This window comes from Oncorhynchus kisutch, unplaced genomic scaffold (assembly GCF_002021735.2).
Source record: "Oncorhynchus kisutch isolate 150728-3 unplaced genomic scaffold, Okis_V2 scaffold3796, whole genome shotgun sequence".
NCBI classification, from domain to species: Eukaryota; Metazoa; Chordata; class Actinopteri; order Salmoniformes; family Salmonidae; genus Oncorhynchus; species Oncorhynchus kisutch.
The window spans coordinates 171077-195815 of NW_022265741.1; the positions used below are offsets into that span (position 1 = coordinate 171077).

General features: G+C 41.2%; 1 protein-coding gene across 1 annotated transcript; it reads left to right on the forward strand.

Annotated features, from left to right (window-relative positions):
* On the forward strand, positions 1 to 23965 carry LOC116371867 (NLR family CARD domain-containing protein 3-like). Its single transcript, XM_031820959.1, has 12 exons — positions 1 to 131; positions 4996 to 5094; positions 11796 to 11912; positions 12817 to 12906; positions 14573 to 14657; positions 14781 to 15009; positions 15646 to 17416; positions 18456 to 18629; positions 18956 to 19129; positions 19486 to 19659; positions 22817 to 22863; positions 23347 to 23965. Exons 2-12 carry the CDS (start codon positions 5012 to 5014, stop codon positions 23868 to 23870), a joined length of 3468 nt encoding a protein of 1155 aa, XP_031676819.1. The 5' UTR covers positions 1 to 131; positions 4996 to 5011; the 3' UTR covers positions 23871 to 23965.
* Positions 23966 to 24739: the final 774 nt, after the last annotated feature.

The following is a 24739-nucleotide window of genomic DNA, read 5'->3' on the forward strand; positions in this document are numbered from 1 at the left end:
ATTACATCCAAAGATCAACTGAACCTAGAATATAGATACAGAGACACTTGTCATCAGGAAGGTGATCTCTCAGCACAACGGAAAATATCTCAATGACTTGACATGTTCTGGTTGTGAATTCAGGCTACAAGGTAAGAATCTTCCCAGTGATTATTGTAAAGTGTGTAGAGAAATTCAATGTCTGGTGTTATTTTAGTATAGTGAATGACAGTAAAACACTCAGATCTAACAGTCCATTTCACCTGGGACAGCTACGTGACAGTTCAATCATACAAAATGGCGCTAACTGGGTGTAGTCAAGTCACATTCAAAAACATATTGTTCATATAGCTAACTGGGTGTAGTCAAGTCACATTATAACATGTTGTTCATATAGCTAACTGGGTGGAGTCAAGTCACATTATAACATGTTGTTCATATAGCTAACTGGGTGTAGGCAAGTCACATTATAACATGTTGTTCATATAGCTAACTGGGTGTAGTCAAGTCACATTATAACATGTTGTTCATATAGCTAACTGGGTGTAGTCAAGTCACATTATAACATGTTGTTCATATAGCTAACTGGGTGTAGTCAAGTCACATTATAACATGTTGTTCATATAGCTAACTGGGTGTAGTCAAGTCACATTATAACATGTTGTTCATATAGCTAACTGGGTGTAGTCAAGTCACATTATAACATGTTGTTCATATAGCTAACTGGGTGTAGTCAAGTCACATTATAACATGTTGTTCATATAGCTAACTGGGTGTAGTCAAGTCACATTATAACATGTTGTTCATACAGCTAACTGGGTGTAGTCAAGTCACATTATAACATGTTGTTCATATAGCTAACTGGGCGTAGTCAAGTCACATTATAACATGTTGTTCATATAGCTAACTGGGTGTAGTCAAGTCACATTATAACATGTTGTTCATATAGCTAACTGGGTGTAGGCAAGTCACATTCAATAACATGTTGTTCATATAGCTAACTGGGTGTAGGCAAGTCACATTCAATAACATGTTGTTCATATAGCTAACTGGGTGTAGGCAAGTCACATTATAACATGTTGTTCATATAGCTAACTGGGTGTAGTCAAGTCACATTATAACATGTTGTTCATATAGCTAACTGGGTGTAGTCAAGTCACATTATAACATGTTGTTCATATAGCTAACTGGGTGGAGTCAAGTCACATTATAACATGTTGTTCATATAGCTAACTGGGTGTAGTCAAGTCACATTATAACATGTTGTTCATATAGCTAACTGGGTGTAGTCAAGTCACATTATAACATGTTGTTCATATAGCTAACTGGGTGTAGTCAAGTCACATTATAACATGTTGTTCATATAGCTAACTGGGTGTAGTCAAGTCACATTATAACATGTTGTTCATATAGCTAACTGGGTGTAGTCAAGTCACATTATAACATGTTGTTCATATAGCTAACAGGGTGTAGTCAAGTCACATTATAACATGTTGTTCATATAGCTAACTGGGTGTAGTCAAGTCACATTATAACATGTTGTTCATATAGCTAACTGGGTGTAGTCAAGTCACATTATAACATGTTGTTCATATAGCTAACAGGGTGTAGGCAAGTCACATTATAACATGTTGTTCATATAGCTAACTGGGTGTAGGCAAGTCACATTATAACATGTTGTTCATATAGCTAACTGGGTGTAGGCAAGTCACATTATAACATGTTGTTCATACAGCTAACTGGGTGGAGTCAAGTCACATTATAACATGTTGTTCATATAGCTAACTGGGTGTAGTCAAGTCACATTATAACATGTTGTTCATATAGCTAACTGGGTGTAGGCAAGTCACATTATAACATGTTGTTCATATAGCTAACTGGGTGTAGTCAAGTCACATTATAACATGTTGTTCATATAGCTAACTGGGTGTAGTCAAGTCACATTATAACATGTTGTTCATATAGCTAACTGGGTGTAGTCAAGTCACATTATAACATGTTGTTCATATAGCTAACTGGGTGTAGTCAAGTCACATTATAACATGTTGTTCATATCATATAGCTAACTGGGTGTAGTCAAGTCACATTATAACATGTTGTTCATATAGCTAACTGGGTGTAGTCAAGTCACATTATAACATGTTGTTCATATAGCTAACTGGGTGTAGTCAAGTCACATTATAACATGTTGTTCATATAGCTAACTGGGTGTAGTCAAGTCACATTATAACATGTTGTTCATATAGCTAACTGGGTGTAGTCAAGTCACATTATAACATGTTGTTCATATAGCTAACTGGGTGTAGTCAAGTCACATTATAACATGTTGTTCATATAGCTAACTGGGTGTAGTCAAGTCACATTATAACATGTTGTTCATATAGCTAACTGGGTGTAGTCAAGTCACATTATAACATGTTGTTCATATAGCTAACTGGGTGTAGTCAAGTCACATTATAACATGTTGTTCATATAGCTAACAGGGTGTAGTCAAGTCACATTATAACATGTTGTTCATATAGCTAACTGGGTGTAGTCAAGTCACATTATAACATGTTGTTCATATAGCTAACTGGGTGTAGTCAAGTCACATTATAACATGTTGTTCATATAGCTAACAGGGTGTAGTCAAGTCACATTATAACATGTTGTTCATATAGCTAACTGGGTGTAGTCAAGTCACATTATAACATGTTGTTCATATAGCTAACTGGGTGTAGTCAAGTCACATTATAACATGTTGTTCATATAGCTAACTGGGTGTAGTCAAGTCACATTATAACATGTTGTTCATATAGCTAACTGGGTGTAGTCAAGTCACATTATAACATGTTGTTCATATAGCTAACTGGGTGTAGTCAAGTCACATTATAACATGTTGTTCATATAGCTAACTGGGTGTAGTCAAGTCACATTATAACATGTTGTTCATATAGCTAACTGGGTGTAGTCAAGTCACATTATAACATGTTGTTCATATAGCTAACTGGGTGGAGTCAAGTCACATTATAACATGTTGTTCATATAGCTAACTGGGTGTAGGCAAGTCACATTATAACATGTTGTTCATATAGCTAACTGGGTGTAGTCAAGTCACATTATAACATGTTGTTCATATAGCTAACTGGGTGTAGTCAAGTCACATTATAACATGTTGTTCATATAGCTAACTGGGTGTAGTCAAGTCACATTATAACATGTTGTTCATATAGCTAACTGGGTGTAGTCAAGTCACATTATAACATGTTGTTCATATAGCTAACTGGGTGTAGTCAAGTCACATTATAACATGTTGTTCATATAGCTAACTGGGTGTAGTCAAGTCACATTATAACATGTTGTTCATATAGCTAACTGGGTGTAGTCAAGTCACATTATAACATGTTGTTCATATAGCTAACTGGGTGTAGTCAAGTCACATTATAACATGTTGTTCATATAGCTAACTGGGTGTAGTCAAGTCACATTATAACATGTTGTTCATATAGCTAACTGGGTGTAGTCAAGTCACATTATAACATGTTGTTCATATAGCTAACAGGGTGTAGTCAAGTCACATTATAACATGTTGTTCATATAGCTAACTGGGTGTAGTCAAGTCACATTATAACATGTTGTTCATATAGCTAACTGGGTGTAGTCAAGTCACATTATAACATGTTGTTCATATAGCTAACAGGGTGTAGTCAAGTCACATTATAACATGTTGTTCATATAGCTAACTGGGTGTAGTCAAGTCACATTATAACATGTTGTTCATATAGCTAACTGGGTGTAGTCAAGTCACATTATAACATGTTGTTCATATAGCTAACTGGGTGTAGTCAAGTCACATTATAACATGTTGTTCATATAGCTAACTGGGTGTAGTCAAGTCACATTATAACATGTTGTTCATATAGCTAACTGGGTGTAGTCAAGTCACATTATAACATGTTGTTCATATAGCTAACTGGGTGTAGTCAAGTCACATTATAACATGTTGTTCATATAGCTAACTGGGTGTAGGCAAGTCACATTATAACATGTTGTTCATATATTCGTATATCGCGGTTATTTTACAATTTGTATATGTTTTATGTATAAATTGTAAGTCGTCTTTCAGAATATCAGAACATTTGTTGTTTTCTAAATTCCAATGAGCTCCTGCTCCTAATTTGGTATGAAACCACTGAACAGACTTTTCATTACATTGTTATTATGAACTGAATTCAGTAACAGCATCATAATATCATACCTGTTTAACAAAACAACACACTAGAATGAGAGAAATTATTAAAAGAGAAAGTGACACGTTATAATTATTACATGTATTATATTGTTATTATTATTGTTATTATTATTATTATTATTATTATTATTAATATTATAATTATTGTTATTATTATTATTATTGTTATTATTGTTATTATTATTATTATTGTTATTATTATTATTATTATTATTATTAATATTATTATTACTAGTTCCACTACATGGAGAAAAGGTGAAAAATATCAGTCACAACGACATGTTCATTTGATGCATTAAATCACCTGACTGTTTGGATGTGTCTGTTAGTAAATGATTAATTTCTCAAAGAGATAATGAATAAATGAGAACAATTGACCTTCAATAATTATAATTGACAATCAATCAAATAATCAATCAAATAAGTTGTCACTGTGTTAACCACAACCAACATGTTGGATCTCTGTTTAGTTGTCACTGTGTTAACCACAACCAACATGTTGGATCTCTGTTTAGTTGTCACTGTGTTAACCACAACCAACATGTTGGATCTCTGTTTAGTTGTCACTGTGTTAACCACAACCACCATGTTGGATCTCTGTTTAGTTGTCACTGTGTTAACCACAACCAACATGTTGGATCTCTGTTTAGTTGTCACTGTGTTAACCACAACCAACATGTTGGATCTCTGTTTAGTTGTCACTGTGTTAACCACAACCAACATGTTGGATCTCTGTTTAGTTGTCACTGTGTTAACCACAACCAACATGTTGGATCTCTGTTTAGGGGTCAGTTCTCTAAAATGAGTCTCTCTGGAGCAAGAAAGAAGGGGGGCCCTGCCTCCAAAATGAGACTCTCTGGGGAACATGACACCAAAGCTAAGAGGTGAGATTACAATGTTGTTAGTTTCTAAAACGTGTTTCGACAATTTGTTCACATCTGTTATTTATCAGACAGTATTGCTCAGGGGAACCTTGTCTGTAAATTATTGTTGTTCTAACATTTTAATTAATCGTTTTTTTGTGGATGAATTTTGGTTTTTCAAAACGCTATATAGCTGGAATGGAATGTTTGTATCCTGTATATTAGACTGTGGTATGTGGTTGTCTCACCAGCACACACACACACACACACACACACACACACTTCTATCTTCCTAAAATATACAGAACAGCTAAAGTTCTGTATAGAACCCTTTATAGGAGGTCAGGAAGTGTCTGAGTATACAGTATATATAGAACCCTTTATAGGAGGTTAGGAAGTGTCTGAGTATACAGTATATATAGAACCCTTTATAGGAGGTTAGGAAGTGTCCGAATATACAGTATATATAGAACCCGTTATAGGAGGTTAGGAAGTGTCTGAGTATACAGTATATATAGAACCCGTTATAGGAGGTTAGGAAGTGTCTGAGTATACAGTATATATAGAATATATATAGAACCCTTTATAGGAGGTTAGGAAGTGTCTGAGTATACAGTATATATAGAATATATATAGAACCCTTTATAGGAGGTTAGGAAGTGTCTGAGTATACAGTATATATAGAATATATATAGAACCCTTTATAGGAGGTTAGGAAGTGTCTGAGTATACAGTATATATAGAATATATATATAGAACCCTTTATAGGAGGTTAGCCTGTCTGAGTATACAGTATATATTTAACCCTTTATAGGAGGTTAGCCTGTCTGAGTATACATTATATATATAGAACCCTTTATAGGAGGTTAGCCTGTCTGAGTATACAGTATATATAGAATATATATAGAACCCTTTATAGGAGGTTAGCCTGTCTGAGTATACAGTATATATTTAACCCTTTATAGGAGGTTAGCCTGTCTGAGTATACAGTATATATTTAACCCTTTATAGGGCTCTTTGGTCAGAACTCTAGAGGTTCTTCTTCACTGAATTGATCTTCATTATATCTAAACACACTGGTGGTCAGGGAGGCATCTCTTTGTTTGAACGATGGTCCACGTCAACTCTGGCATTACAATACATACATTACAATACAACGTTGACCATTAGTTACAGCAAACAACAAACATGTCTCTTCTGCTCCGTTCTTAACCCCTCCTCTCTTCACTAGATGGACGGTAACTTTAGTGTTTAACTCCTCCTCTCTTCACTAGATGGACGGTAACTTTAGTGTTTAACTCCTCCTCTCTTCACTAGATGGACGGTAACTTTAGTGTTTAACCCCTCCTCTCTTCACTAGATGGACGGTAACTTTAGTGTTTAACCCCTCCTCTCTTCACTAGATGGACGGTAACTTTAGTGTTTAACCCCTCCTCTCTACACTAGATGGACGGTAACTTTAGTGTTTAACCCCTCCTCTCTTCACTAGATGGACGGTAACTTTAGTGTTTAACCCCTCCTCTCTTCACTAGATGGACGGTAACTTTAGTGTTTAACCCCTCCTCTCTACACTAGATGGACGGTAACTTTAGTGTTTAACCCCTCCTCTCTTCACTAGATGGACGGTAACTTTAGTGTTTAACTCCTCCTCTCTTCACTAGATGGACGGTAACTTTAGTGTTTAACCCCTCCTCTCTTCACTAGATGGACGGTAACTTTAGTGTTTAACCCCTCCTCTCTTCACTAGATGGACGGTAACTTTAGTGTTTAACCCCTCCTCTCTACACTAGATGGACGGTAACTTTAGTGTTTAACCCCTCCCAAAAGTGTGAGAGCAGATCTTTAACCTCAAATGTAACGATATCATTATTTAATAATGAGCCATTTAGCTTCCAGTAGGATGTTCTACCAAGGTTCGTATCAGGGGTAAATATGTTGATATCAATGTAAATAGCCTTATGGTCTGTGAGGGGAGTTGTACAAATATTTGTAGTAACACCCTCACTATCAATACATTTGGATATAAGCCTAAAATCTATTCTGGATTGTCTGGAGCCTGTTTTGTTACTCCAAGTGAATGATCTTTCAGCCGGAAACCTCTCTCTCCATATATCAGTAAGATCAAACTTTTCCATAAAAAGTATTAAACCCAAATTCTGATTGGTTGGTCTACCTGGGGGCCATCTATCAGTTGAATTATCTATAGTAATGTTAAAGTCCCCTCCTATCAATAATAACGAATTGGGAAATTTAGATAACCAATGAAGTATATGTTTCTCTATAGATTCAAGCAACTCATCATTCTCATGTTTGGTGTTGTACCCGTAGAAGTTTACAGTAATGAGTGTAATGTCATTGTAACTGATCACAAGACAAATAAAGTGACCAAAGGGGTCACATTCCGAGTGTAGAATATTACCACCAAAGGTATTTTTCATTGTAGTGACACCAGCAGAGCGTTCAGATCCATGGGAAAGCCAAATATCGTTGCCCCACTGTAACCTCCAGAAGTTGGCATCAGCAGAAATTGAGTGAGACTCTTGAAAAAAGCAAAAATCTGTTCGAAATTATTTAGCAAATAGAAATAAGGCCTTGCGCTTCACACTGTTTCGTAATCCCCTAGCATTAAGAGATAATATAGACAAAGACAAAACAACAAAGATTATATAAAAGTATAAACTGTAGTAGGATGAGTCAAAGACGTAGGAGCAGTGAACGTAAACGATAAGGAACCGAGATCTGCACCATTTAAGTCAATTTAAAGTGAAAATAGCTTATTCCATAACCTTTGAAATTCAACTCAACTGGAAATTATGTTCAAGACCAAACCAAGGGTTCTTGTAGTAAGAGAGACTAAAAACCCTCTTTAGTGTAATCAGGAACTATTCTGAGAAATAAAACTAATAATAATTTAAATAAAAGGGTACCTACTATTTTAAGTACATATGAAAACTGATCATAAAATAATTGTATAACAAAATGTTTTACATATAAACGTTCCTAAGACCTTTTTTGGAAATAAGTATTAATAACTAAATAGAACAATAACCGTGTAAAGTCAGAGCAGACCTGTATGCCATTTAGGACAGTATCTTAGTTACTGTATACATAAATACATACAGCTTTCAATCTTCTTCCTAAGTTTATAAACAAAATAGGACTTCTGGTCATACAAGAACAAATTAATGAATTGAAATACCTGAGTATTCCTTTAAAATAGTCACCTGATGCTTGTTAGGTAAACCACATAAGGAAAATGAGAATACCATGGCTGAAACCATCAACCTGTTCCTTCTGGTGAGATTTTAGGGAGGAATATGGATTTCTGAACCGTTGATGAAACCTCGTCCTCCGACGAAGTAAGCAGCCTTCCCCTCACTTCGTGCTATCTTGATCGTTGGCCACAACTTGTTCCTTCTTTCTATGTCTTCCGGGCTGAGATGCTCGGCGAAACGCATACCATGGCTCTGAAGGAAGGCGTTCTTCCTAGCAGCTTTCCAGACAGCATCCCTGTAGAATCTGGTAGTGAATAGGATGATGATACCCCTGGGTCTTGAATCGCTTTGCTGTTGCTTCTTGCCGAGGCGATGTACAACGTCGATGGTATCACCAACTTTGTTCTTCTCTGCAGGCAAAACTTCTTGGCAGATACGGATAGCCTCTCCTCGCACATCTTCATTCTCCACCTCTGGCAAGCCGTAGAGTCTCAGGTTCCATTTTCTTGTGTATTGTTCCAGATCAGTGAGACGTCTATGGTAGACATTGTTATTCTTTTCCACCCTTTCCACATTTTTTTCAACTTTTGCCACTCTCGTTTTTACATCATTAATTTCACCACATGCAAACTCCACAGTCTTTTTCAAGCCTTCGATAACCATGGTGTTCGCGCCTACCATTTTCTCAATGGCGTCACACCTGGAGTTGATGAGTAAGGAGAGGGTAGCCACGATGTCAGAGTTCATGTTGGGTTTTTTGGAGGGTGGAGGTTTGCACGGAGTAACCGGTAAAGAGGGGAATTCGTCATCTTCAGCATTCGAAAGCATGATATTATCCATAGGCCAAGTGTAGTTATGGCAGTTGTCTATAAGCACGTTTCTCTCTTGTTGATTAGCAATAGAACGGCTAACTTTTTCCTTTCTTTTTTTGTCACGACTTTGCATGGACATGCTGAAATAAATTATCCAATTATCATTCCAGTCACAGGAGAGGTCTTATATCTTGAACAAATAAAAATAATAATGACTAAACTTTAAAGATTTTTTTTTTTTTTCACAATCTTTCTGAAGTTTGGTACGGAGCTCGGTAAAAGAGCGTCTGTTCAAGCAGCCATCTTGGCCAATCTTCCCAGGTTACTTATTATTAACAGGGATACAGCTACTTGGCGAGCGTGATCACTGTTCGCCTGGATACACGTTGTGGTGACCCACAGTGCTAAACCTTAAACCTTTTCTGGTCATGGTTACCATATTTGTTTTCAGAAAACGATATACCACCTAACTAAAACATATGTCCCTGTCCTCTTTTTCAAGACGTGGCCGATTTAAACAGCCAGAAGACATTTTTTAAATTAAGAAACAACACTTTTTTTTGATGACTTGTTTCTAAATGGCTGCTGGGTAATTTGATATGCATCGAAATGTTCGTTCGTAGACATCGGATTGAGTGAATGCTGCGCAGTTTCACTGAGTTAGAAAACAAATGGACAGGTCTAGCTCATTGATTTGTAGATCTGACGCAGTTGCTACCTCAGATTATGAGCCTAGCAGGTGTTGTGAATGAGTTATGTAGTACCCACAGAAGGCCACAGGGAGGAGCAAGAGAGCTATAAACCCATACTGTTTTTTTACCTTTAAATCCCTAAACCTATCAATCAATCAAATGTATTTATAAAGCCCTTTTTACATCAGCATCTAACCCTACGTATTACCTATTTTAGCCTAAACCCTAATTATTTTAGAAACTGTTATAGTAATAATATTATGTTAGTAAATACCATTATGGTACTAAATAGCACTGATTATTTTGTTAATCAAAACCTGTCTCAGCATTTTGCTGTTTTTGTTTTGTTATTTTATTATATTTATTATTTCAAGGCAGAACACTTGATCAACAAGACACCTGTTTTATTTTTCATATGTGATTTGAACTGGGTGACCTAGTGACCTCTATGTGAAAGTCCAGAAATTGGCTTGGAAAAGATGGGGCAGGTTTGAGCTCTAAGGAATTAATGAGAAAAATATACTTTATTTATCAGCTGCCCCACCAACGTCTGTCCGTGAATTAATAACTTTTTAGGAGAGAAAAAAAGTGAGGTATTGAATAGCAGGTATTGAATCCCAGGTAAATACCTCAACCTTAGTTTATATAAATGCATTATAAAAACTACTTAGGACAGCTCACGAGGTTTCCTAAATATCTGCCGACTAGATGGGACTAGAGACTTCATGCATAGTTATTAACCACCCACGTATACCCATAAGTGTAAAAATTCTTTATTCTCATCACTTATAAGACCAATGTTCTACTCTGAGACACTTTGGCGATATGATCCCAGATCTCAACATATTGAATGTTTGTTTAACATAATAATAAAAAATGAATATTACTAATGTAACCCACTGTAAAGACTGGGTTTAGTTGATTGTGTTGCACTGCTCATGTCCGCGTTCTGGAACTGTCCGTGTCCCCGTACAGAACTGTCCTCGTCCCCGTACAGAACTGTCCGCGTCCCCGTACAGAACAGTCCGCGTCCCCGTACAGAACAGTCCGCGTCCCCGTACAGAACAGTCCTCGTCCACGTTCGGTGTGGCGCCAAGCCGGTTACCCGCAGAGTGGACTGAGGTGATCTTGGGGAATAACGACGGAGTTTGTTACAGTGTTGAGACACCGAAGTTTATTGTTCAATTTGCTTTTTTCTTTACGGTCAGGGACAGTGTGAGTGTAGCCAGATCCTTTTCACTTTCTATCCTTGTTTCATTTTGTTGTTCACCGGATCGTCATCATCATCGAGATGAGGGACAGAAACGACCTGCTAGTTATCCTAGCCAGTCGGTACAGCTCGGTAAGCTAGCTAACTACTCTACCAGCAGCATCCTAGTTACCATAGCTACCACTACATCATCACCGGCTGTCTGCATTTCTTGTGGACCGATGGAGCTCCCCGGTTGTTTCTTCCACCTGTTAAATCCCGGTGAGGCTTCTCCCTCTCTCGTTGACGGATGCTGGCTACCTCTGTCCGGTTCTCCTCTCTTCACTAGATGGACGGTAACTTTAGTGTTTAACCCTCTGTGTCCAAGGACCGAACTTTTGAATATTATTTTCAGGACGCCTCAATAGCAGGTATTGAACACCGGGTAAATAATCACTAGTCAGAACCTCAACCTCAGTAAACATTCATTATAAAAATCATCTTAATATCTGATATTGTGAGTAAACAACCTCGAGAGTGCGTCTTCCAGCCCTCCAATAAATTACATAATTCAACCCTCCCGGTTAGTAAATGTACCTCAACATCCCCCGGAGAAGGCAGAGTAACGACACCAGCCTTTTAGCGGGGCTGACAGACTGACTACAACGCTCGCGACGCCAAATTAATTTAGTCATTAAAAATGACACACTGCTAGCGTCTGGAAGTCAGTTCTATTTGTGAAACTCTTCTTATGTTTCCCCATCTGAGCTCAGAGTAGATGAGAGATGTAATGTTTGTCTCTGTTGTGTTGAAGACCAATCAAGCAGGAGAGACCAGCCTCCCCTGTTCCCAGCTGTGTGTCCATGAAGAGTGACTGGTCTATGGATCGTCCTATAGTGTTTAGAGAGGGAGACTTTTCTACTGAACAAAGGTAAGAAGAACTCATGGGTCCTGGTCAGTGAGTTAAACAACACAGTCTCTAGTCATTTCTCCTCTCCCATTTTCCCATTTATTGTTGTTGTTTTCATAATCCATAGGCTCATCCTTTTGTCCATTTTCATAGTCCTAAAACAATATTAAACAAACACAACATTCCCTCCCTTTGTGTGTGTGTGTGTGTGTGTGTGTGTGTGTGTGTGTGTGTGTGTGTGTGTGTGTGTGTGTGTGTGTGTGTGTGTGTGTGTGTGTGTATGCACTCCCTGGATGAGGAGTGGTAATCTCTATCCTGATTTTCTAGTCACTTTTACCTCTACCTACATGTACATATTATCTCAATTATAGCCTCATTATTACCTCAACTACCTGGTACCCTGCATACTGACTCAGTACTGGTTCTCCTTATAGTCTCATTATTACCTCCACTACCTGGTACCCTGCACATTGACTCAGTACTGGTAACTCCTTATAGTCTCATTATTACCTCAACTAACTGGTACCCTGCACATTGACTCAGTACTGGTTCTCCTTATAGTCTCATTATTACCTCAACTACCTGGTACCCTGCACATTGACTCAGTACTGGTTCTCCTTATAGTCTCATTATTACCTCAACTACCTGGTACCCTGCACATTGACTCAGTACTGGTACTCCTTATAGTCTCATTATTACCTCAACTACCTGGTACCCTGCACATTGACTCAGTACTGATACTCCTTATAGTCTCATTATTACCTCAACTACCTGGTACCCTGCACATTGACACAGTACTGGTACTCCTTATAGTCTCATTATTACCTCAACTACCTGGTAGCCTGCACATTGACACAGTACTGGTACTCCTTATAGCCTCATTATTGTTATTTTGTGTTGCTATTTCCTTATTTTTATTTACAAGGCACAAGGACAACGTAGCACGTCCTGTGAACACGTCAGGGTTCCATAGCCGGAGGCAGACCAGCAGAAACTGGATCAGCAGCACAACAAGGTAACACGTCTGGTGAACAGGTCAGAGTTCATATCCTCAGGCAGACCAGCAGAAACTGGACCAGCAGCACAACAAGGTAACACGTCTGGTGAACAGGTCAGAGTTCATATCCTCAGGTAGACCAGTAGAAACTGGATCAGCAGCACTACAAGGTAACACGTCTGGTGAACAGGTCAGAGTTCATATCCTCAGGCAGACCAGCAGAAACTGGACCAGCAGCACAACAAGGTAACACGTCTGGTGAACAGGTCAGAGTTCATATCCTCAGGCAGACCAGTAGAAACTGGATCAGCAGCACAACAAGGTATCACGTCTGGTGAACACGTCAGGGTTCCATAGCCGGAGGCAGACCAGTAGAAACTGGATCAGCAGCACAACAAGGTAACACGTCTGGTGAACAGGTCAGAGTTCATATCCTCAGGCAGACCAGTAGAAACTGGATCAGCAGAACTACAAGGTATCACGTCTGGTGAACAGGTCAGAGTTCATGTCCTCAGTCAGACCAGTAGAAACTGGATCAGCAGCACAACAAGGTATCACGTCTGGTGAACAGGTCAGAGTTCATATCCTCAGGCAGACCAGTAGAAACTGGATCAGCAGCACTACAAGGTATCACGTCTGGTGAACAGGTCAGAGTTCATATCCTCAGGCAGACCAGTAGAAACTGGATCAGCAGCACTACAAGGTATCACGTCTGGTGAACAGGTCAGAGTTCATATCCTCAGGCAGACCAGTAGAAACTGGATCAGCAGCACTACAAGGTATCACACCTGGTGAACAGGTCAGAGTTCATATCCTCAGGCAGACCAGCAGAAACTGGATCAGCAGCGCAACAAGGTATCACGTCTGGTGAACAGGTCAGAGTTCATATCCTCAGTCAGACCAGTAGAAACTAGATCAGCAGCACAACAAGGTATCACGTCTGGTGAACAGGTCAGAGTTCATATCCTCAGGCAGACCAGCAGAAACTGGATCAGCAGCACTACAAGGTATCACGTCTGGTGGAGCCTGTATCAATACTGATAGGATGGAAAGAAAGGGAGCTCTGCTCTCAGATCAGCTTTCTCCATTCAAATATGTTCTTTACATTAGAATTATTTCACAATACTGACCACGGATCAGCTTCTATTATCCCCTATGAATAAAATGTAAAATATAAGTGTTTTACATACAGATCTCATATTACTGTATTGAATTATTATATTAAAATATTTAAATATTGATGTTAAAAGTGTATCATTTATATAGTTATGTTAAACATTAAACGTTAAACATTCCTTATTAAACATGTATTTATTTGTTACATTTGTCTGTGTAGCAGATATATATTATTACTGTGTAAAACCTAGCAGATATATATTATTACTGTGTAAAACCTAGCAGATATAGTGTATTACTGTGTAAAACCTAGCAGTACTACTGATTTCACTGAGTGAGGCAGATATATATTATTACTGTGTAAAACCTAGCAGTACTACTGATTTCTTTGAGAGTGAGACAGATAGAAATAATTTAGAAAAAACATGATTATTTGTCTCTGAAAAAAACATAACTTATAAACATAATTTCTTTAACGTTCCCTCCGTGTGCGTGTGCGTGTGCGTGTGCGTGTGTGTGTGTGTGAACTCCCTGGATGAGGAGATGTAATCTCATGTTTTGTCCACAGAAACCAACAGGAGAGATCAGAGTCAGAGATTCTCAGTGGTCAGTCTTCCCAGAGTCATCAAACAGACCTGGCCTCCATATTCAGTGTATGTGGTCCTGTTGTGTACTTTTGTTTACCTCAAGTAAAGTTGATCTGTCAATCATTCATTAATGTGTTAATGAGAAAGCATTTATTCTCTTGCTTAACTTATTTACTTGATTTATTTCAGTTGCTTGAAGAGAATATGATGACATTTGTGAATAACGAGCTGAAGATGTTCAAGAGGATTCTTAGTCCAGAACTCCCAGAAGGCTTTGAGAGTCAGAAGCAGGATAAGGAAGTGGTGGACCCTGAAGATGAGCAGCAGGAGAGCAGTGCCAGAGAGGGGGCTCTGAAGATCACACTGCACATCCTGAGGAAAATGAACCAGAAGGAGCTTGCTGACACACTGGAGAAATGTAAGATCTGTCTGCGTCATGTTGAATGCTGTTTTATAACATTGTGTTGATTCATTTAGAGAGAGAGACAACATTAATAATACCATCAATGAGGCCTCCCGGGTGGCGCAGTGGTTAAGGGTGCTGTACTGCAGCGCCAGCTGTGCCATCAGAGACTCTGGGTTCGCGCCCAGGCTCTGTCGTAACCGGCCGCGACCGGGAGGTCGTTGTCTCATCGCGCACCAGTGACTCCTGTGGCGGGCCGGGCACAGTGCGCGCTAACCAAGGTTGCTAGGTGCACGGTGTTTCCTCTGGCACATTGGTGCGGCTGGCTTCCGGGTTGGATGTGCGCTGTGTTAAGAAGCTTGGGTTGGGTTGTATATCGGCGGACGCATGACTTTCAACCTTCGTCTCTCCCGAGCCCGTACGGGAGTTGTAGCGATGAGACAAGATAGTAGCTACTATACAATTACTAACACATAATTATAATAATAATATAATCAGTCACACCAGTCTGTAATGCATTATGAAAACATTTACACATTTATACAGTCGTTTAAGAGAATAAATTATTATAATGTACAACTTTATAACAGTCCTACAATACTGTAGACATTAAAACAGACGTAATATTAATATCCTCTGTGTTATTTCTAGATTCAGATGATCTCGCTGTGATTTGCCAACGTGAACTCAAATCTAATCTAAAGAAGAAGTTTCAATGTGTATTTGAGGGGATCGCTAAACAAGGAAACCCAACACTTCTCAATAAGATCTACACAGAGCTCTACATCACAGAGGGTGGAACAGGAGAGGTCAATAATGAACATGAGCTGAGACAGATTGAGACCACAACCAGGAAACAAGCAAGACCAGAGACTGCAATCAAATATAACGACATCTTCAAACCCTTAACTGGACAAGACAAACCTATCAGAACTGTGCTGACAAAGGGAGTCGCTGGCATTGGAAAAACAGTCTCTGTGCAGAAGTTCATTCTGGACTGGGCTGAAGGAAAAGCAAATCAGGATGTCCAATTTGTATTTTCATTCCCTTTCCGGGAGCTGAATTTGATGAAAGAGGACAAACACACTTTCATTGAACTTCTCAATCACTTCTCAATGGAAACCAAACAATCAGGAATCTCCATCTACAACAAGTACAAAGTTCTGTTCATCTTTGATGGTCTGGATGAGTGCCGACTGCCCCTAGACTTCCAGAAGAACAAGATCTGTTGGGACGTCACAGAGTCAACCTCAGTGGATGTTCTGCTGACAAATCTCATCAAGGGAAATCTGCTTCCCTCTGCTCTCCTCTGGATAACTACCCGACCTGCAGCAGCCAATAAGATCCCCCCTGAGTGTGTTGACCAGGTGACAGAGGTACGAGGGTTCAATGACCCGCAGAAGGAGGAGTACTTCAGGAAGAGATTCAGTGATGAGGACCTGGCCAACAGAATCATCTCACACATAAAGACATCAAGGAGCCTCCACATCATGTGCCACATTCCAGTCTTCTGTTGGATTTCTGCAACAGTCCTTGAAGACATACTTAAACATAAGAGAGAAGAGATGCCCAAGACTCTGACTGAGATGTACACACACCTTGTGGAGTTTCATAGCAAACAGAAGAATGAAAAGTATCTTGGGAAAGAAGAGACAGGTCCACACTGGAATAAAGAGAGCATTCTGTCACTGGGAAAACTGGCTTTTCAACAGCTTGTGAAAGGCAATCTGATTTTCTATGAAGAAGACCTGAAAGAGGCTGGCATTGATGTCAATGAAGCCTCAGTGTACTCAGGATTGTGCACACAGCTCTTTAAAGAGGAATGTGGGCTGTACCAGGACAAGGTGTACTGCTTTGTTCATCTGAGCATTCAGGAGTTTCTGGCTGCTGTATATGTGTTCCTCTCATTCATCAACAACAATGAGAATCTAATGGATGAACTGCAAACAAAAGACGAGCCTGAAGTTACTTTCTACAAGAGTGCTGTGGATAAAGCCTTACAAAGTGAGACGGGAAACCTGGACCTTTTCCTCCGCTTCCTTCTGGGCCTCTCACTGGAGTCCAATCAGAAGCACTTACGAGGTCTACTGACAAAGACAAGAAGCAGCTCACAGAGCCATGAAGAAACAGTCATTTACATCAAGGAGAAGATCGGGGAGGATCTCTCTCCAGAGAGGAGCATCAATCTGTTCCACTGTCTGAATGAACTGAATGACCATTCTCTAGTGAAGGAGATCCAAAGATACCTGAGATCAGGAAGTCTCTCAAAACCCAACCTGTCACCTGCACAGTGGTCAGCTCTGGTCTTTGTGTTGCTGACTTCAGAACAGGAGCTGGATGTGTTTGACCTGAAGAAATACTCCAGATCAGAGGAAGGTCTTCTGAGGCTGCTGCCAGTGGTCAAAGCCTCCAGAGCTGTTCTGTGAGTAAATAAAATGACATTTATGAACTAATCATCAGGAAGAAAAATTCAGTTTAGAGAAAAATATTAATTATAATATGTGTATAATATTATATTGAACAACATATTCAATAAATTCATTGATTTTCACATCAGTATAACAATATGACCATACAATTCTAGGAGACGGACGATGAATCTATATGTTGTTTGAGAGAATAATCCAAATGCATCTGCTATTGTCCTTCTACACTACTGGTGTTAATCAACAGTGTGTTTGTGAAGTCATGATGATCTCTTTGCAGGCTGTCAGACTGTGGAGTCACAGAGGAAGGCTGTGCTTCTCTGGTCTCAGCTCTGAGGTCAAACCCCTCATACCTGAGAGAGCTGGATGTTACCATGATTATGACTAATCATGAATGAATTTGAAGTCTCTGTTGTTGGTAATGGTGAGAGGTTAGCATGTTTTGTTTTAGCCTCTGTTATTGGTAATGGTGAGAGGTTAGCATGTTTTGTTGTAGCCTCTGTTATTGGTAATGGTGAGAGGTTAGCATGTTTTGTTGTAGTCTCTGTTATTGGTAATGGTGAGAGGTTAGCATGTTTTGTTGTAGTCTGTTATTGGTAATGGTGAGAGGTTAGCATGTTTTGTTGTAGTCTCTTATTGGTAATGGTGAGAGGTTAGCATGTTTTGTTGTATCCTCTGTAACTTTCTCACTCATTATTATTCATTCACGATCTTTCTCAGTCAAGGCTTGATGTTGTCATTGTGTTCGAGGAATATGGGACCAGATAAACTTTTGTCTAATGTAATACACTTTAAGTGTCAGAATAGTTATGACTTCTTCAAAAGGGGGACTAGATACATAAAATGCTTTTAATTTTTCTAAACGGTGAAACAGATATGTATTAAAATATCCTCAAATAAAAGGTGACATTATAAACTGTCACCTCATATGAAACATTTGATCTGAAATCCAAAATGCTAACAGTGTAAGCAGGGAAAGCTAAGCGGAATATTTTAATATAACCTGTCTGTCATTGTATTTCTTCTGTGTTTCAGACTCACTGTCTGTAAACTCACAGACACATCCTGTAAAGTGTTGGCCTCAGTTCTCAGTTCAAACCCCTCACACCTGAGAGAGCTGGATCTGAGTAACAATGACCTGAAGGATTCAGGAGTGGAGCTGCTCTCTGCTGGACTGGGGAATCCCCACTGTAAACTGGAGACTCTGAGGTCAGTATAATATATATTGTGGACTGTATACTCAATACAATCTAAATCTGATACCTCACTGTCTAAATAGATATGGTGTGGACTGTATACTCAATACAATCTAAATCTGATACCTCACTGTCTAAATAGATATGGTGTGGACTGTATACTCAATACAATCTAAATCTGATACTTTGATAATTTATAATAATGATACACTATTTTACGAATAGATATGGAAGGTTTCAGGACACTGATATATCTGAATATGTTGAAAAAATATACTGCCACTATTTTCACCACCAAAGAATATCAGTGTGATTTTAATATGATTTGACTCTTTGCAGGCTGTCAGGCTGTCTAGTCACAGAGGAAGGCTGTGCTTCTCTGGTCTCAGCTCTGAGGTCAAACCCCTCACACCTGAGAGAGCTGGACCTGAGTAACAATGACCTGAAGGATTCAGGAGTGAAGCTGCTCTCTGCTGGACTGGGGAATCCCCACTGTAAACTGGAGACTCTGAGGTCAGTATTCCTGTAGTTGGTCAACAAGTGAAAACTGTTCACCAGATCCACATGTGTTTACCAGACACACATAGTCCACACCATATGTGTTTGGACAGTGAAGCTTACGGTTTTAAATTTGTAAACTGGAGACTCTGAGGTCAGTATAATATATATTGTGGACTGTATACTCAATACAATCTAAATCTGATACCTCACTGTCTAAATAGATATGGTGTGGACTGTATACTCAATACAATCTAAATCTGATACCTCACTGTCTAAATAGATATGGTGTGGACTGTATACTCAATACAATCTAAATCTGATTCCTCACTGTCTAAATTTTAATTTGAATATGATTTGACTCTTTGCAGGCTGTCAGGCTGTCTAGTCACAGAGGAAGGCTGTGCTTCTCTGGTCTCAGCTCTGAGGTCAAACCCCTCACACCTGAGAGAGCTGGACCTGAGCTACAATCACCCAGGAGACTCAGGAGTCAGACTGCTCTCTGCTGGACTGGAGGATCCACACTGCAGACTGGAGAAACTCAAGTATGATAAACATTCTTACCATTACTTACTTAGACAAAGTTATATGTCTCCAGTGTGTGTGTGTGTGTGTGTGTCTCCAGTGTGTGTGTGTGTCTCCAGTGTGTGTGTGTGTGTGTGTGTCTCCAGTGTGTGTGTGTGTGTGTCTCCAGTGTGTGTGTGTGTCACCAGTGTGTGTGTGTGAGTGTGTGTCACCAGTGTGTGTCACCAGTGTGTGTGTTAGTGTCTCCAGTGTGTGTGTGTGTGTGTCTCCAGTGTGTGTGTGTGTGTGTGTCTCCAGTGTGTGTGTGTGTGTCTCCAGTGTGTGTGTGTGTGTGTGTGTGTTAGTGTCTCCAGTGTGTGTGTGTGTCACCAGTGTGTGTGTGTGTGTGTCACCAGTGTGTGTGTGTGTGTGTCTCCAGTGTGTGTGTGTGTTTCCAGTGTGTGTGTGTGTGTGTGTGTCACCAGTGTGTGTGTGTGTTTGTGAGTGTGTGTCACCAGTGTGTGTGTGTGTGTCACCAGTGTGTGTGTGTGTGAGTGTGTTAGTGTCTCCAGTGTGTGTGTGTGTCTCCAGTGTGTGTGTGTGTCTCCAGTGTGTGTGTGTGTGTGTGTGTCTCCAGTGTGTGTGTGTGTGTGTTAGTGTCTCCAGTGTGTGTGTGTGTCACCAGTGTGTGTGTGTGTGTCTCCAGTGTGTATGTGTGTGTCTCCAGTGTGTGTGTGTGTCACCAGTGTGTGTGTGTGTGTGTGTGTCTCCAGTGTCTGTGTGTGTGTGTGTTTGTGAGTGTGTGTCACCAGTGTGTGTGTGTGTGTTAGTGTCTCCAGTGTGTGTGTGTGTGTGTGTGTGTCTCCAGTGTGTGTGTGTGTGTGTTAGTGTCTCCAGTGTGTGTGTGTGTCACCAGTGTGTGTGTGTGTGTGTCTCCAGTGTGTGTGTGTGTGTCTCCAGTGTGTGTGTGTGTGTGTGTGTGTGTCACCAGTGTGTGTGTGTGTGTGTGTGTCTCCAGTGTCTGTGTGTGTGTTTGTGTGTGTGTGTGTGTCACCAGTGTGTGTGTGTGTGTCTCCTGTGTGTGTGTGTCTCCTGTGTGTGTGTGTGTGTGTGTGTCTCCTGTGTGTGTGTGTGTGTGTGTGTGTGTGTCACCAGTGTGTGTGTGTGTCTCCAGTGTGTGTGAGTGTGTGTCCATTGTGTGTGTGTCTCCAGTGTGTGTGAGTGTGTGTTTGTGTCCAGTGTGTGTGTGTGTGTCCAGTGTGTGTGTGTCCAGTGTGTGTGTGTCCAGTGTGTCCTGTGTGTGTGTGTGTGTCACCAGTGTGTGTGTCACCAGTTTGTGTGTGTGTGTCTCCTGTGTGTGTGTGTGTGTCTCCTGTGTGTGTGTGTGTGTGTTACCAGTGTGTGTGTGTGTGTCTCCAGTGTGTGTGAGTGAGTGTCCATTGTGTGTGTGTCTCCAGTGTGTGTGTGTTTGTGTCCCCAGTGTGTGTGTGTGTGTGTCCAGTGTGTCCTGTGTGTGTGTGTGTCTCCAGTGTGTGTGAGTGTGTGTCCATTGTGTGTGTGTCTCCAGTGTGTGTGAGTGTGTGTCCATTGTGTGTGTGTGTCTCCAGTGTGTGTGAGTGTGTGTTTGTGTCCAGTGTGTTTGTGTCCCCAGTGTGTGTGTGTGTGTGTCCAGTTTGTGTGTGTGTGTGTGTGTCTCCTGTGTGTGTGTGTGTGTGTCACCAGTGTGTGTGTCTCCTGTGTGTATGTGTGTGTGTCACCAGTGTGTGTGAGTGTGTCCATTGTGTGTGTCTCCAGTGTGTGTGAGTGTGTGTTTGTGTCCAGTGTGTCCTGTGTGTGTGTGTGTGTGTGTGTGTCCAGTGTGTCCTGTGTGTGTGTGTCCAGTGTGTCCTGTGTGTGTGTGTGTGTGTGTGTCCAGTGTGTCCTGTGTGTGTGTGTCCAGTGTGTCCTGTGTGTGTCCAGTGTGTCCTGTGTGTGTGTGTGTGTGTGTGTGTGTCCAGTGTGTGTGTGTGTGTGTGTGTGTCTCCAGTGTGTGTGTGTGTTAGTGTCTCCAGTGTGTGTGTGTGTCTCCAGTGTGTGTGTGTGTGTCCTGTGTGTGTGTGTGTGTGTCCTGTGTGTCCAGTGTGTCCTGTGTGTGTCCAGTGTGTCCTGTGTGTGTGTGTGTCCTGTGTGTGTGTGTCCAGTGTGTCCTGTGTGTGTCCAGTGTGTCCTGTGTGTGTGTGTGTCCAGTGTGACCTATGTGTGTGTGTGTGTGTCCAGTGTGTCCTATGTGTGTGTGTGTGTCCAGTGTGACCTGTGTGTGTGTGTCCAGTGTGTCCTCTGTGTGTGTCCTGTGTGTGTCCTGTGTGTGTGCGTGTGTGTCCTGTGTGTGTGTGTGTGTGTGTGTGTACAGTGTGTCCTGTGTGTGTGTCTAGTGTGTCCAGTGTGTGTGTCTAGTGTGTCCAGTGTGTCCAGTGTGTGTGTCTAGTGTGTCCAGTGTGTCCGGTGTGTGTGTGTCCTGTGTGTGTGTGTGTGTGTCTAGTGTGTGTCCAGTTTGTCCTGTGTGTGTGTGTGTGTGTGTCCTGTGTGTGTGTGTCCAGTGTGTCCTGTGTGTGTCCTGTGTGTGTGTGTCCAGTGTGTCCTGTGTGTGTGTGTCTGTGTGTGTGTGTCCAGTGTGTCCTGTGTGTGTGTCTGTGTGTGTGTGTCCAGTGTGTCCTGTGTGTGTGTGTGTGTGTGTCCAGTGTGTGTGTCCAGTGTGACCTATGTGTGTGTGTCCTGTGTGTGTGCGTGTGTGTCCTGTGTGTGTGTGTGTGTGTGTGTGTGTGTGTGTACAGTGTGTGTGTGTGTGTGTGTCCTATGTGTGTGTGTGTGTCCAGTGTGACCTGTGTGTGTGTGTCCAGTCTGTCCTCTGTGTGTGTGTGTGTGTCCAGTCTGTCCTCTGTGTGTGTGTGTGTGTCCAGTGTGTCCTGTGTGTGTCCTGTGTGTGTGCGTGTGTGTCCTGTGTGTGTGTGTGTGTGTGTGTGTGTGTGTACAGTGTGTGTGTGTGTGTGTGTGTCTAGTGTGTCCAGTGTGTGTGTCTAGTGTGTCCAGTGTGTCCGGTGTGTGTGTGTCGTGTGTGTGTGTGTCTAGTGTGTGTGTGTGTGTGTGTGTGTGTGTGTGTGTGTGTGTGTGTGTGTGTGTGTGTCCCTCAATGACTGTCTGTTCTTCTGCTTACCGCTACAGTGTGAAACATGGTGGAGAGAACAGAATGAAACCTGGACTTAGAAAATGTGAGTGTTGACTGCTGTGAAGAATATGACTAAGAATAAGTCTTAATTCAAGTTAAGTCAAAGACCAACATCATTACTGACTTGGTCATATTAAATATCAGCTGTAGTTCTACAGAAGCAGAAATCAGGGACACCAATGTTTACAAAGAGTTGCTTTGACAATGTGTGTGTGTGTGTGTGTGTGTGTGTGTGTGTGTGTGTGTGTGTGTGTGTCCTGTGTGTGTGTGTGTGTGTGTGTGTGTGTGTGTCCAGTGTGTGTGTGTGTGTGTGTGTGTGTGTGTGTGTGTGTGTAATTAATGTGAATCAGTGTGTTTTATATTACCATACAGTATAACATATGATCATTCAACAAGTCTCAAGTTACCTTCACTTCTCCTTTTGATACCTAGAAACATCTACATTAAATGAATTAGTGAAAAGTGAGTTAACATTCTAATGTGAATGATGATGATTTCTAATATTGTGTCTGGTTTCATCCATCAGATGTCTGTGATCTCACACTGGACCCAAACACAGTAAACAGACGCCTCTCTCTGTCTGAGGAGAACAGAAAGGTGACATGGAGGAGAGAGGAGCAGCCGTATCCTGATCACCCAGAGAGATTTGAGGACTGTGGACAGGTGCTGTGTAGAGAGGGTCTGACTGGGCGCTGTTACTGGGAGGTAGAGTGGAGTGGGATAATGGGGGCTGATATAGGAGTGACATATAAAGGAATCAACAGGAGAGGAGGGGGTATTGACTGTTGGCTTGGATACAATGACAAGTCCTGGAGTCTGTTCTGCTCCGACAACAGTTACTCTGCCAGGCACAATAATAAACCCACTACCATAGACGTCCCCCCCTCCAGCTCCCACAGAGTAGGAGTGTATCTGGACTGGCCAGCCGGCACTCTGTCCTTCTATAGAGCCTCCTCTGACACACTGACCCACCTGATCACATTCACCTCCACATTCACTGAGCCCCTCTATCCAGGGTTTAGGGTTTGTTACTCAGTGTCCCTAAAATAATAACACACACACACACTGACACACACACACTGGACAAACACACACTGGACAAATACACACACACACAATGGACAAACACACACTGGACAAATACACACACTGGACACACGCACTCTGGACACACACACACACACACTGGACACACACTAGACACACACACACTGGACACATACTAGACACACACACACTGGACACACACACACTGGACACACACACACACTGGACACACACACAATGGACACACACACACTGGACAAATACACACACACACGCACTCTGGACACACACGCACTCTGGACACACACACTGGACACACACACACTGGACACACACACACTGGACACACACACACACTGGACACACACCCACTGGACACACACACAATGGACACACACACACTGGACAAATACACACACACACGCACTCTAGACACACACACACTAGACACACACACTAGACACACACTAGACACACACACTAGACACACACTAGACACACACACAATGGACACACACTAGACACACACACACTAGACACACACACACTGGACAAATACACACACACACACACACACTCTGGACACACACACACTAGACACACACTAGACACACACACACACTAGACACACACACTAGACACACACACACACACTAGACACACACACACACTAGACACACACACACACTAGACACACACACACTAGACACACACACACACTAGACACACACACACACACTAGACACACACACACACTAGACACACACACACTGGACACACAGACAGGACACACACACTGGACACACACACACTCTGGACACACGCACACTCTGGACACACACACACACTGGACACACACACACTGGACACAC